General features: G+C 40.0%; 2 protein-coding genes across 4 annotated transcripts in view; both read left to right on the top strand.

The window, feature by feature from the left end:
- Window positions 1-1533: 1533 nt before the first annotated feature.
- The window catches only part of LOC5518584 (pyruvate dehydrogenase phosphatase regulatory subunit, mitochondrial), a 20924-nt gene continuing 10319 nt past the window's right edge, over window positions 1534-12138 (top strand). Inside the window, exons 1-2 of one of the 3 annotated variants that reach the window (XM_032363285.2) lie at window positions 1534-1776; window positions 7346-7414. In XM_032363285.2, the coding sequence (XP_032219176.2) occupies window positions 7350-7414 (65 nt within the window). In that variant the 5' untranslated portion in view covers window positions 1534-1776; window positions 7346-7349. Of the gene's footprint in view, window positions 1777-5899; window positions 6916-6959; window positions 7415-12138 lie in introns of those variants that run through there. The other 2 variants (XM_048720641.1, XM_032363284.2) reach the window with 2 other exon arrangements.
- On the top strand, window positions 8536-11559 carry LOC116602131. Its single transcript, XM_032363286.2, has one exon. The coding sequence runs from the start codon at window positions 8536-8538 to the stop codon at window positions 11323-11325; it is 2790 nt and encodes a 929-aa protein (XP_032219177.2). The 3' UTR covers window positions 11326-11559.

Below are 12138 nucleotides of genomic sequence, written 5' to 3'. Positions count from 1 at the left end.
GGTACGTACCCGGGATTTTTCTTGGGGTTTTCTTGGGGTGTGCGAAATCCAAAAAAAAGTGTACCTACCAAGCCAAAAAGGGAAAATATCGAACTCTATCGTGTGGAGCTGTTCCCTTTAATCTCTCACACATCTATACACATTCTTGACTGTTACTATACAGTATATGCTTCTGAATTCTTATCTTCTGGCCAATATCAATCTTCAAGCTGTAATTCAAGTTAATTCCCATAGGGTGCTGTCTCGCAAACTGATTAACCATTTGATCTGGTCGAAGTACGCGTCGTCTAGGTCGAAGTGTGTTTCGTAGAGACATTGGATAAGGTTAATGCTGATATCCTCTCTTGCCCTATGCACGATCTGTTGTTATACCTGTGGAGGCGTCGCAGTGAAACGCGCTTTCACAGCTTGTAGAATTTACAATGCAACATATCAGCGTGGGGATGCTGCACTGCTGTGCATGGTCTTTCGTTTCGTCTTTTTTTTTTTTTTGAACTGTCACAATGTTCCCCACATTTCCATATAGGCGACTTGCACGCTTCTCGTCTTTGCTGTTGGTACTGGACTCTCCCTCACAGGGCCTACAACGAGCCCCCCTTCCAGAAACACGTTACGGTAAAATGACATATTTCGTTTGAATATGTTCTGTTGCCGAAAATATCGATTTTAAAAATTGCTCGGAAAGAACTATCCGTTACTTTTTCCAAGGAGTGATCATTCTTTTTTTCCCCAGGCAGCATTGGTTAGGAATTCTCAGGCCCGTCGGGTTCGGACAAACCACACCGCTCGACTAGAAAGTCCACTCTATAATGAAAGAAAATTGAGTACCACTGCGAGATAGGACGAGCTACCTAAGAGAAAATGGTCCGCTAAATGGGTAAACGTATCCACCTGCTCAAAATCCTGGCTACGGGCCTGATTTTTTTACCCAGCCAGCAGTGGTTAGGAATTTTAGCACATGAATAATTGCCCGTATAACCGATAGGGACGATATTTTTCCCAAGCATCCGCTGCAGCGCCCCAAAAATATTCCCAGCGCAACTAGTTCGACTCCACAAATGTGCCAGCAGAACCATTAGGGACGATTTTTTCCCAGCAACCGAGCGGTCTAACATCTTTCCAGGCAGCAAAAAACGGGCTGCGGAACGTGGAACAGATCAGTTTTCTCCGTCCCGCAAGGGCAATGCACTGACGGCCCCAAAACAGCACTGCTTCCGCAACACATTGGATTTTATGATTGTTTCGCCCTATGTTACGTCTTTTCTGGTATTCAAGACGGAGTTTATAGTTTGATGATAAAAATCTTATCACACCCGAAAGAACAACAACAAAAAGATATTTTATGCCATTGTGTAGTTCCAGAAAATATCCATTTGAAATTCCAGGGGTGGGGTTGGGAGTCAAACGCCCAGGAATTACCAGAGAGGAGGGGAGATAATGCCCTTTTTCCTTAACAGTTAATGTATTTGTTTAAATTACTATACTCATTGACAGAGCCTGGGCTACCTGTGGTGGCGTCTGGGTACGAGACCGGAAGGAGAGTGTTTTCCGCGGATGATAACACCGATTACCGCTTGCGAGCAGGCTACATTTCAACCAAAATAGATGGAATTTTGTGTTTAATTATCAAAATTTAGTCTAACAAACTCTGCTCCTACCGCCCTTGCTAGAGTAAATATCAACGACCTACAAGGCATTTATCATATCTAAAAGGACAGGGGCTAGATGATATTATTCGCGTGACATCGCATCTACAAGGTCGTTCATAACCTGCAAGTAAGTTGACGTATAAAGTGTACAAATAGACAGAATAGACATCGATTCAGTGCTGCTTCGTTCTAAATATACAGAATATAAACTAGCTGTTTATTGACATCTAAATATACAGAATATATACTAGCCGTTTATTGTGAATTGATGTAAAGGAGACTACTTTAAAGAATATACAGTTTATACTGTGTGTGTATACAATGTACATGTATGTATACACTCTTGACAGTAAATTGTGGCTATGTACAGTTCAGACCTATATCGTATAAACTGTCTATTCTGCGATACCGCACCTCACTCCGGGATTTGGGGTCTAATTCTAAAATAACCATTATAATATTAATCATGCTTATTTCAGAATTAGACCCCCAAAACAGCCGACTGGCTACCGTGCTATCGCACTTGATTACAGTGTATGGAAACTCTACGATCGTGTGTGATCGTATGGAAACAGGCCTTAAGACCAGCGGTCTGAGTTCGTCGAGATTTCTCGGAAAAATGATGTTTGGGTGCCCTAGCTCAAAATTAAACTGGTAATAGGTATGGGTGACCATGATATCCTGTGAAAGTTTGAAGCAATTTGGATAAATATTTTTGGCGATAGAAGCCGAAAAGTAATTTTTCGTCTCCCGCACCCGGATTTGAGACAATTTCGTGGTTGTTAAAAAAAGACTAAAAACCGGTTCGCAACGCGTGATAAAACAACTGCAGCTTATATAAACCTAAAGCATAGATAATAAGGAACCCCCAGGCTGAAAGATAAGCTGTTCTGTCAGCACCTTATTATTTTACGCGATTTTATTTTATTTTATGTTTTTAGATGACTTTGAAAAGCCTCGAAATAATCGTGTAATATCGCCGATGAGATGTGGATTTGGCAAAAATGTTTGCATTCATCGAAAAGAGCATTATTTCTACTTTTGATATGTGAAATAAAATTTAGGGGCAAATAAAATCCGACATTTTTACAAGCCGAAATATGACCCCCACTTGACCCTAATTATAAACAAATGCCGACACTCACGTTTTAATGCCTCGCTACCAAAAACTTATAAATAACGATTAAAACTCCCAAAAGAAAGGATGCAATATAATTCTTGAAAATACTGGTATTTGATCAAATATTCTTGTCTCTCTGATGTTCATATGCTTTTCAAGATCATATTTTCATAACATTTTAAAGTACAATCCCCATGCATGATAATTATTATCGGCACTAAAAACTTCCGGTTCTTTATTCTTCCGCTTCATAAGCATCACAAAACTTTTTCCCACGAAAGTTATTCTTAAATCGTCCTATATTTATTTCTATCCATCCCTCGTTCTATAAGCATTATAATATTTTCTTTCGTTCCCTACTTTCGTGGACTAGAAACGCGTACCATCTTCTGCTGTCGTGTTGTTATGCAAATTCGAGGAGTTAATTTATTCAACAAGCGTTCATACAAAGAAATCAAGAAAAAATAACAGTTGAAGCTTTTCTACTATTGTTTATGATATAACCAACCAATTTCCATTCCCCAGGTAAATTGAGTTATAAAAAGAAAGTAAGAAAAAATAACAGTTGATGCTTTTACTATTGTTTTTAATACTACCAAAAAAATTCCATTCTTGTCATGGAGCATATGTCCAAAAAAGCTCCCTAGGTAAATTTTGAGGTTACTTTTCTGTTTTCATTTTTTCGCGCGTTAACTTAGGGCCTAATCGCACTAGGAGGACAAAATTTGTCTGGCCGGGATAAACAGCCGTCCAAATTTTGTCCTAGCCAATCGATTGGTTTGTTAACCAGTAAAAAAATCGCTTTCACTCTTCACTTTACCGGCATACTACAAGCAAGACAACGCAGGATTCTATAATTGCGCGTAAAGTGCAGTAAACGCTTATTGCAAGCAGGTAATTACTCTCTATAAGCGCTTCTTTACTTTGACAAAGTCTCAGGCAGGAGATCATAGGACCAGAGGACTGAGGAGGGGGGGAGGTGTGGCTTGCTCAACCATAGGTACCATTTGGAAAAAGAATAATATTTGAAAAGCCTTCAATAAGGGGGGGGGGGGGGGGGGCGTTTACCCGGTGTATTATAGCCACCGTCTTGGATTTGAGCAAAAATGAAAAACGAGGGGAGTGGGAGGGGAAGAGGAGAGAGAGCCTTCAAGCCGCATCCTGACCAATCGATTTCAACGTTTCCGGGCTCGTTCAGTGACGGTGAATTCGATGACATCAAGCGTGCTGTCGAGCGCAGGGCGAACGCCGCTGAGCCAGAACCCGCAGTCAGCAACGAGGAAGAGCCTACCACAAAACTATTCAGCTGTCCAGTGCGTGAAAGGCTATACACGCTTGGCTTGGTTAGACCGGCACACACTATACGGCAAATGCGAGTTTGACAAAGAAGGGGAATGCATATCTTTGCCCGGGGGGGGGGGGGGGGGGTACTTTCTAAAAATGTAGACGGGGGTAATCGTCATATCTTTTAGGGTATAAAATTTCTACCAACTGCCATCTCTTAGGGGGTGTTGGAGGATTTTTCAGATTTTGCTATCTCTTAGGGTGTAAAATTTGTCCAACTGCTATTCCTAAGTGGGTGTTAAACGTTTTTTTTCCATTCTGTTATCTCTTAGGGTATAAACTTCGATTAATTGCTATTCCTAAGGGGGTGTTAAACGGGTTTTTTTTTATCGATTCTGCTATCCCTTAGGGGCAAAAATTCCTTCGACCTCACCCAATTTTCCATCTCTTAGAGGAAATAATTTCTGTTGACCACGCCTAAAGTGCCATCCCTAACGGGTTACAATCAATTTTGCCGACGATCACCCCCGTCTGTTTTTTTCGGAGTCCCCCCTTCCCGGCAAGCTTGGCTACCACCAAAAAGTAGTCGGGGGGAGGAGGGGGGCGTACCATTAATTGGGAATGAAGTGATAGAATCAACAAGCTGCATCTCTATACAGGGGAACGCCGATTAAATCAGCGAGTTCCTATTACCGGGCCAAGTACAGGTGTATTATTTCCGAAAATAACACAGGGTGCGGAGGCAGTAGAGGCTGCGGAGGAGGCAGCCGCCTACTTCCGTACGAGAGCTGCCATCCTAGATGAATGCCAACTAAATCACCCAATAGAAGCGAACGGCATCGACTTGTGCCACTTGTACTCCAGGTCCAGGCTCACCTTTCTTTCAGTGGCCACCCTTCCCACTATCTGCAAAGAGCTGGAGCTTCAAGTGCCCGGAGCAACCCGACGCAAAGCTTCTTTTGTAGCCACGCTCGTGGATGTTATTCGAAGATGTAGTTGCGCAAAATAAATCAACGATTTCTTGGGTCCCGATTATATTTTTTTCATGGTTACATGAAATAGATTTCTGAGTCGGTAATCCTGTGTTCTGTTGTGAAGACCAGAGTAAGTTTTTACACTTCAATACTCTCTTTTACTAAAAAGGAAAACAGCTTACGGCGAGAGGCCTCAATATCGCAAATGTCTCAGCGTTCTTGCATAATGTGTATTTTTATTTGATCAAATTTGTTGTTGAACAAAGGCTTTGAAAATAAGCAAATTTTGACAATTTGATCAAGCTTTTTGTTTAATTACAATTTAAAACTACAAAATTATGTCAGTATCGCTTGTTAATTAAATAAAAAACATGCAAAACTCTCATTTTCTTCTTTTGGACGTTTTTATTTTTAATAAGTAATTATCAGAAAAGTCTTATTGCAGTCATGGTGAGGTATTTTATGCTTGTCGCTTTGTTTGTAACGCTTTAATTACGTAAGCATGACAGCAAACAAAATAGTATCACGCGAGCCTAAAAATCGAAATTTAATGCAATAAATGCTATGAAATTATTACCATTAAATTTTAGTATTGCCGGCAGTATATTTCTTTTGATTTGAGCGCTCTTTCTTGTTTTTCTGGAGATTTGAAGGCGTTGTTTGAATGCGGAAAACCCGATACAGTAGTCGGCATTTGTTTATAATTAGGGTCAAGTGGGGGTCATATTTCGGCTTGTAAAAAAGTCGGATTTTATTTGCCCCTAAATTTTATTTCACATATCAAAAGTAGAAATGATGTTCTTTTCGATGAATGCAATCATTTTTGCCAAATCCACATCGCATCGGCGATATTACACGATCATTTCAAGGCTTTTCAAAGTCATCTAAAAACATAAAATAAAATAAAATCGCGTAAAATAATAAGGTGCTGACAGAACAGCTTATCTTTCAGCCTGGGAAATCCTTATTATCTATTCTTTAGGTTTATATAAGCTTCAAATGTTTTATCACGCGTTGCGAACCGGTTTTTAGTCTTTTTCTAACAACCACGAAATTGTCTCAAATCCGGGTGCGGGAGACGAAAAATTACTTTTTGGCTCTTATCGCCAAAAATATTCATCCAAATTGCTTCAAACTTTCACAGTATACTGAGGTCAACCATACCTATTACCAGTTTAGTTTTGAGCTAGGGCGCCCAAACATCATTTTTCCGAGAAATCTCGACGAACTCAGACCGCTGGTCTTAATTACTCGCACTTTTCGTAGAAAAGTGTCGAGTATTAAATTCAGTTTTCTTTTTGTTCATCTTGGTCTATAAAATAAAGTACGTCATCATGTAACTATAGCAACGTTTCAACCAATTACAGATAACTACAAAAAACAAAGCCGATCATCACAAAAACAAAGCCGATCATCACATGGTCGATCGGCCATGCATGACGAGGCTGTCATAGGAGCCGCCATATTGTAGTATTTCAGTAGGTCGAAGTTATGGATAAGCTATCGCTACCAAGTACGCTCAAATCACTTACAGATGCACACACCGTTCGCGGTAGACCCAACCTAAAAGATGTCGAGCGATTTCGAAACGGGTCGAACCATTTGAGAGGCCGCGAACTCATTGAGAGACTTGTCAAAACTGAGAAACTAAAAAACCATGCTAAACTAAAATCAAACAAACTATTGCCTATCTCTGCTACTCAATCAATTACCTCTGGTCAATCTGATGTGAACTATTGCAGTGCAAAGGACCATATTGTTGAATCTCAATGCAGTTTTATTGAGGAACTAAGGAGATTTGGAGGCCAATCAAGAACTTCACCATATGCAGACTCAAAAAATACTGTCACCTTGCCAATGAAGTCGACTTCAACCTTATTTTCGAAAAGTATTATTTTATTAATAGTTAGAAACTGTAACATTGTTTAAAAAAAGACTATACATTTTATAAGATTTCCGGATTGATTTGAATTATGTTTGGTTTAAATGTGTTTGGTTTTAATGTTTATTAGCTGCCTCAGGGCATATGTTCAAGCCTACAGTTTTAAGTTACCTATGCTAATTATTATTGCAAAATAATCAAATTTAAGGGAACAGTCATTATTTCTCAAGGGAGGGTACTATGTTAGGGATATAAAATATGGATTTTCAAAATTTTCTGGGGAAAATTCAAAGACCCCCTACAAAACAAGAACATCAATGTGATGCCCCTTCTGTTTGCACTTTCATGACTTCCGATAACACAAAACAACAGCAGTAACAACACAAGCAATGACTTGTTTTCAACTTACTTTTCACTTGTCTGTTTGTTTGTCTAGGATCATGTGGCGAGCTGCCCAGTTGCGACCTAGAGCTGTCACCTGCGCCTATGCAACCAGTAGCGACAGGTAACGATCAGTAGCACAATCATGGCACCATTTTAGCAAAAACAACAAACTGTCGCACAAAATAGTATATATCTCTCTCAGTTCTTATGCTTTTCACATGAAACTTTTTATAATTGTAGTCCAATAACCAATTTACAAGACCAAGGAAAAAATATTATATTTCTGAGTAGACATTTCTTGACAAAAATCTAGAAATTTAATAAACACAGCAAATTTAGAATGTAACGCGTTACATTTCCGGTCTAACACCGCATCACAAAATAACATTTTAGTTAAATTTTCTTAAAGGCTTTTAAAAAATCTGCTAAATTGAACCGACATAAATAAGGATAATAATATAACAAACATATACAAGTAATTTTAAACAAATTCATTTATTGTATTTGCAGATATTAAGATTTACAAAATATCGATGATGCGTCTAAACAGCATGTAACGCTCGTGTTATTAACAAACCTGCTCCACAAATAATGACCGATTTTAGGTACTATAAAAACAAATGTGATAAACTAAATTTTAATTTTATGATGGGCAACAAATAAACTTCTTGTAAGCGAAGTTTTCAGACAATCCACCAAATAGTTTTTGCGAAAAAAAGACAACCAATAATTCGGAAACACTTTCTGTTACATTGAAAATGAGTTTAATTTTACACCATCGCAATCACAAAACACAAAATTTAGTAATAGTACTTTTATCAAACGGTACTCACTACGACATCCCCGCTTTGGGCTTGTGTTTAGCCGACATCGCTAAAGATTTCAGCCGAATTGCAATAGTTTTGAGCGAGAAAATCAAATTTCAATGATTCGGAAACACTTTTGTGCATTATTACAGTGCTCACAAAGCGTAACGAGCGTTACAGCTGGAAGAAAACGCGAAGAAAAACTGCTAAAATGTTTCAAAATATTGTCTCTGCTTGCTTCTTTCCTCGTCCTCGAAGACTTCCACGAGATCACATGCCTAGAACAATAGATTTATGGGGGTCCCAGCACAAAATGCAGGGGTTTTGTGCGTCATAAGTTAAAAATAAACGCCCGCGGGTATTGCACAGAGAGTGCGTAGCACGTGTAGTCGGTCATTCGGCAACACAATACACAAGCTAACCTTTGAATATTCATATGGAAAATCCTGTTTCACGTAAGCAAGCTGCAGCACTCAAGAAAAAAGAAATAAAAAGGGTAAAAGACAAAGATTACTACGAGAAAAATCGCAATAAGAAAATAGCTCAAGTAATCGAGCGGCGAAAAGCGAGACGAGAGGAGACAAAAGGCAAGTCACGAACAAGAACGGAAATAAAGAAAGCTGCGTCAAAGAAGAGACGCAAAGAACAACGAGCTACCGCCAGAGAAGAACTTGAAACAAAAAGACAAATAGCAAGAGAAAAGACAAGGGAAAGGGTCCGTAGATACCGCCAGAAAAATAAGGAAGAACAAGGACAGGAGAAAAAAATTTTGCAGAACACTGGGGAGAGATTCAAGAACCGCACGTCCAAAAAACGTGTTACTGACAAGGTCAAAGATAAACTTCCGCAAACTCCCGAGAAAAAAGCCGAAGTACTAGAAACTTTGATAAACAGCCCGAGAACAAGAAAAATACTTTCCAGGCAAGGGGTAGTGAAAACTCCAGAAGAAGAAAAAGAAAGTAACACGTTGAAAGCCCTCGCGTCGGATATCTCTGAAGGTTTGAAACACGTCAAACGTTCGGGATCGAACGAAAAACGCGCTGCCTACAAAGCACTTAAATCACTTGCCTTTGGAGATAATATAAAAAAGTCGAGAGCAAAAAAGTCCCTAGGAAAGTTAGTCGGCCTTAACGAAAAGAGCATCAGTAAAGCCATCAAAACAAGGGAGGAGATTTTAAAGGGAGAAGGTGAAAGCTGGCTTTATTTAAAAAGAAAAACACGTCGAGATGCGCTCCCAGAAGAAGACGTTGAAAAAATTTACTGCTTCTGGGCCAGTTCGGCTAGTCGTCCTACAGGAGACAAAAGTGACTTTGTGAAAAACAGAGTTGGCAAAAAACAGTATTTAACCCACCCCAAGCATGTTCTCGAAACGAGCCAAACGGAGGCTTTCCAGGAATTTGCGAAGCTTCACCCTGAAGTAAAAGTAGCGCAACGTAAATTCGAGATGTTAAAACCTTACTTTGTAAAACAAGCAAGAGAAAGGGACAGAAAATCTTGCCTTTGCAGAAAATATGTCGAAACGAAAATTCTTTTCGACACATGTATGAAGTTTCGAAAGGGTGTGGTCAAGACGACGGGAAACGAGAGCGAAGAGTCGCCCATTTTCAAAACGTTGACAGAAGCGGCTGATGCAACCTTATGCTCAAAGGAAGATGGGATAGAGCACCATAAAATCAAGTGCTTGGAGCGAGATTGCAACAGATGCTCTGTGGAGAAAATAAAACTACTTCCAGAGGAGTCTAGCAATGAAGGAAGTGTTTGTTGGTCTAGGTACGAGTACCTACCCACTGGAAAATTCCTTGCCAATGGTCAAGAGAAAAAGAAGATAGCCTTGGTCCCCAAAGAAACACCACCCTCAGAAATGTTTACATATTTCAAAAAGCTTTTGGAAGCCTATCCCCTGCATTCATTCATGGCTAAAAGGCAACGTGAGCAACTTGATAATCTTTTGGAACACTTGCCACTTGGCCATGTCGTGTGCATTCACGACTATTCTGAGGGGTATGCGTGTCGCCAGCAAGATGAGATCCAATCAGAGTTCTTTGACGTAACCAAGGCTTCTCTACATGTTACCATCTTACATCGCCATGCTGTTGAAAGTAAAGACGGGATCACAAGCACAGAGGCTGAGCCACACTTGATCAAAGAGCACTTGTTTGTGGTTTCCGATGATCCGACGCAAGACCATGACAGTGTGCACAAAGCCCAAGAGCTTATTCATGATTACCTGGTCAACGATGTGGGCTATAGCATTGAGCTCTTGCATGAATTTACAGATGGGTGCGCAGCACAATATAAGTCACGACACTGCATTGGAGATTTGTCATGTTCTCTGGCAGATTTTGGATATCCCATCCAAAGAAGCTTTTTCGAAACCTCCCATGCTAAAGGAGAGCAAGATGCTGCTGGCTCTCATGTAAAGCAGAAAACCAGCCAAGCCGTCCTACGCAGAAAAGCTAAAATCAATTCTGCAAAGGACATGTATGCTTATCTGGTTGCAAACTTTACAGAGCCAGCAGCAACTAGCTATGCTGCTCGTAGAACGGCTACCCAGCTGACACGCCGTGTTTTCTTTTATGTTCCTGCAAAAGGAGAGGGTGCAGTCTCCAGGAACCGTGATGGGCGAAAGTTCAAGGAAGCAAAGGGCATAAGAAAATGGCACTGTGTCAAGACACTTCCCCAGCAAGAGAAGGTCCTAGTACGGCATCGGACATGCTACTGTGTGAGCTGCATTGTGAAAGATGAAGATTCATGTACCAATAAGGCATGGCTTGATGAGTGGAAAGAAGTGACTATCCCTAGAGATGGTTCAGTTGCTATCACTCGTCAAGCCACAGAGCAGCCTGCTCTTGATCATGATACAGCATCACACATGGCAGATCTGGCTGCGTGCGGCAGCACTGTTGCCATTGAGGCTGAAGGTGATAGAATGTACGATTTCTATCTCCTCAAAGTCACGTCAGCAGGTGTTGAGGAGCTAGAACATGACTACACTGATGATTACCACAACACTGCACTGAGAGGAGAGTCTGTCTTGAAAGGGCATTTTTATCTCCGTGATAATATTCATGACATGACTTTCACCTTAAACGAAAAACGGATTGCAGTTGTTTATGCGGCCACTGTCCGCCATATTTGTGGTGACCTCCCCACTAAGAAAAGAGGCAAGAAACTTATTTACAAGCTTCCATTGAAGGAAAATGAAGCCATCCTTGCCATTCTTTGAGAAAAGTGACATTTTAAAGTATTTAGTGTTACTTATACTGTATTCTGTGTGATATTGTAGTGGGAGCCACACCCGCAAAGCATTGTGGGTAAAACCCAAAAAATCACAAAAATCATGAAATAATGTAAAATATGAAATAATTTCAACTGTTTGTCAAAACATACTTCATAATTAGCCTGTAGAACCTTTGAATAGGGAAATTAAAGCATTTTGGTTTTTTAACCTAGTGTAACACAAAATGGATAGGTGACTGATCATTTATGATCTATCAGTTTCCCCCCACAACGGTGTGCGCCACATTAGTGCTGCATCCACACGTTATTTTAAACTGGGCCAGGTTTCTAGAAAGCAGGTTAACACTAAGCCGTAAATAAATATAGCTATCTTGACATTTGATTGAATAAAAGGGCAATCATATCCCAGGGTAAGCGTTAACCTGCTTTCTAGGAAACTTACCCAGATACTTGAGACTTCAAGGACGATATACACAAATTACCGGTTAAGGTCTGTAGGTCTGACTTTCATGGCAACATTGTTTTGTTTTTGTTTTAAATATTCAAAACCAGAATCATTTTTCAAAATATAATTTTCCCTGTATTATTTGATACTTTTGAAATATAATAATAATAGTGGATATAATTCACTACTGAGCCTACGAAACCATGTGTCACGCAAGTCGGATCGATGGGCTTTAACATGTAAATTTTGAACTACAATTTCGCCATCTTTATAATGCGGAAATCAAACCATCACGAAAACTAATAGTTGTGGATAGGAGGGGGTACGCGAAAGCACCTTAGTATAACAACGTGT

This window comes from Nematostella vectensis, chromosome 13 (assembly GCF_932526225.1).
Source record: "Nematostella vectensis chromosome 13, jaNemVect1.1, whole genome shotgun sequence".
NCBI classification, from domain to species: Eukaryota; Metazoa; Cnidaria; class Anthozoa; order Actiniaria; family Edwardsiidae; genus Nematostella; species Nematostella vectensis.
This window is presented reverse-complemented; position numbering and strand designations above follow the sequence as displayed.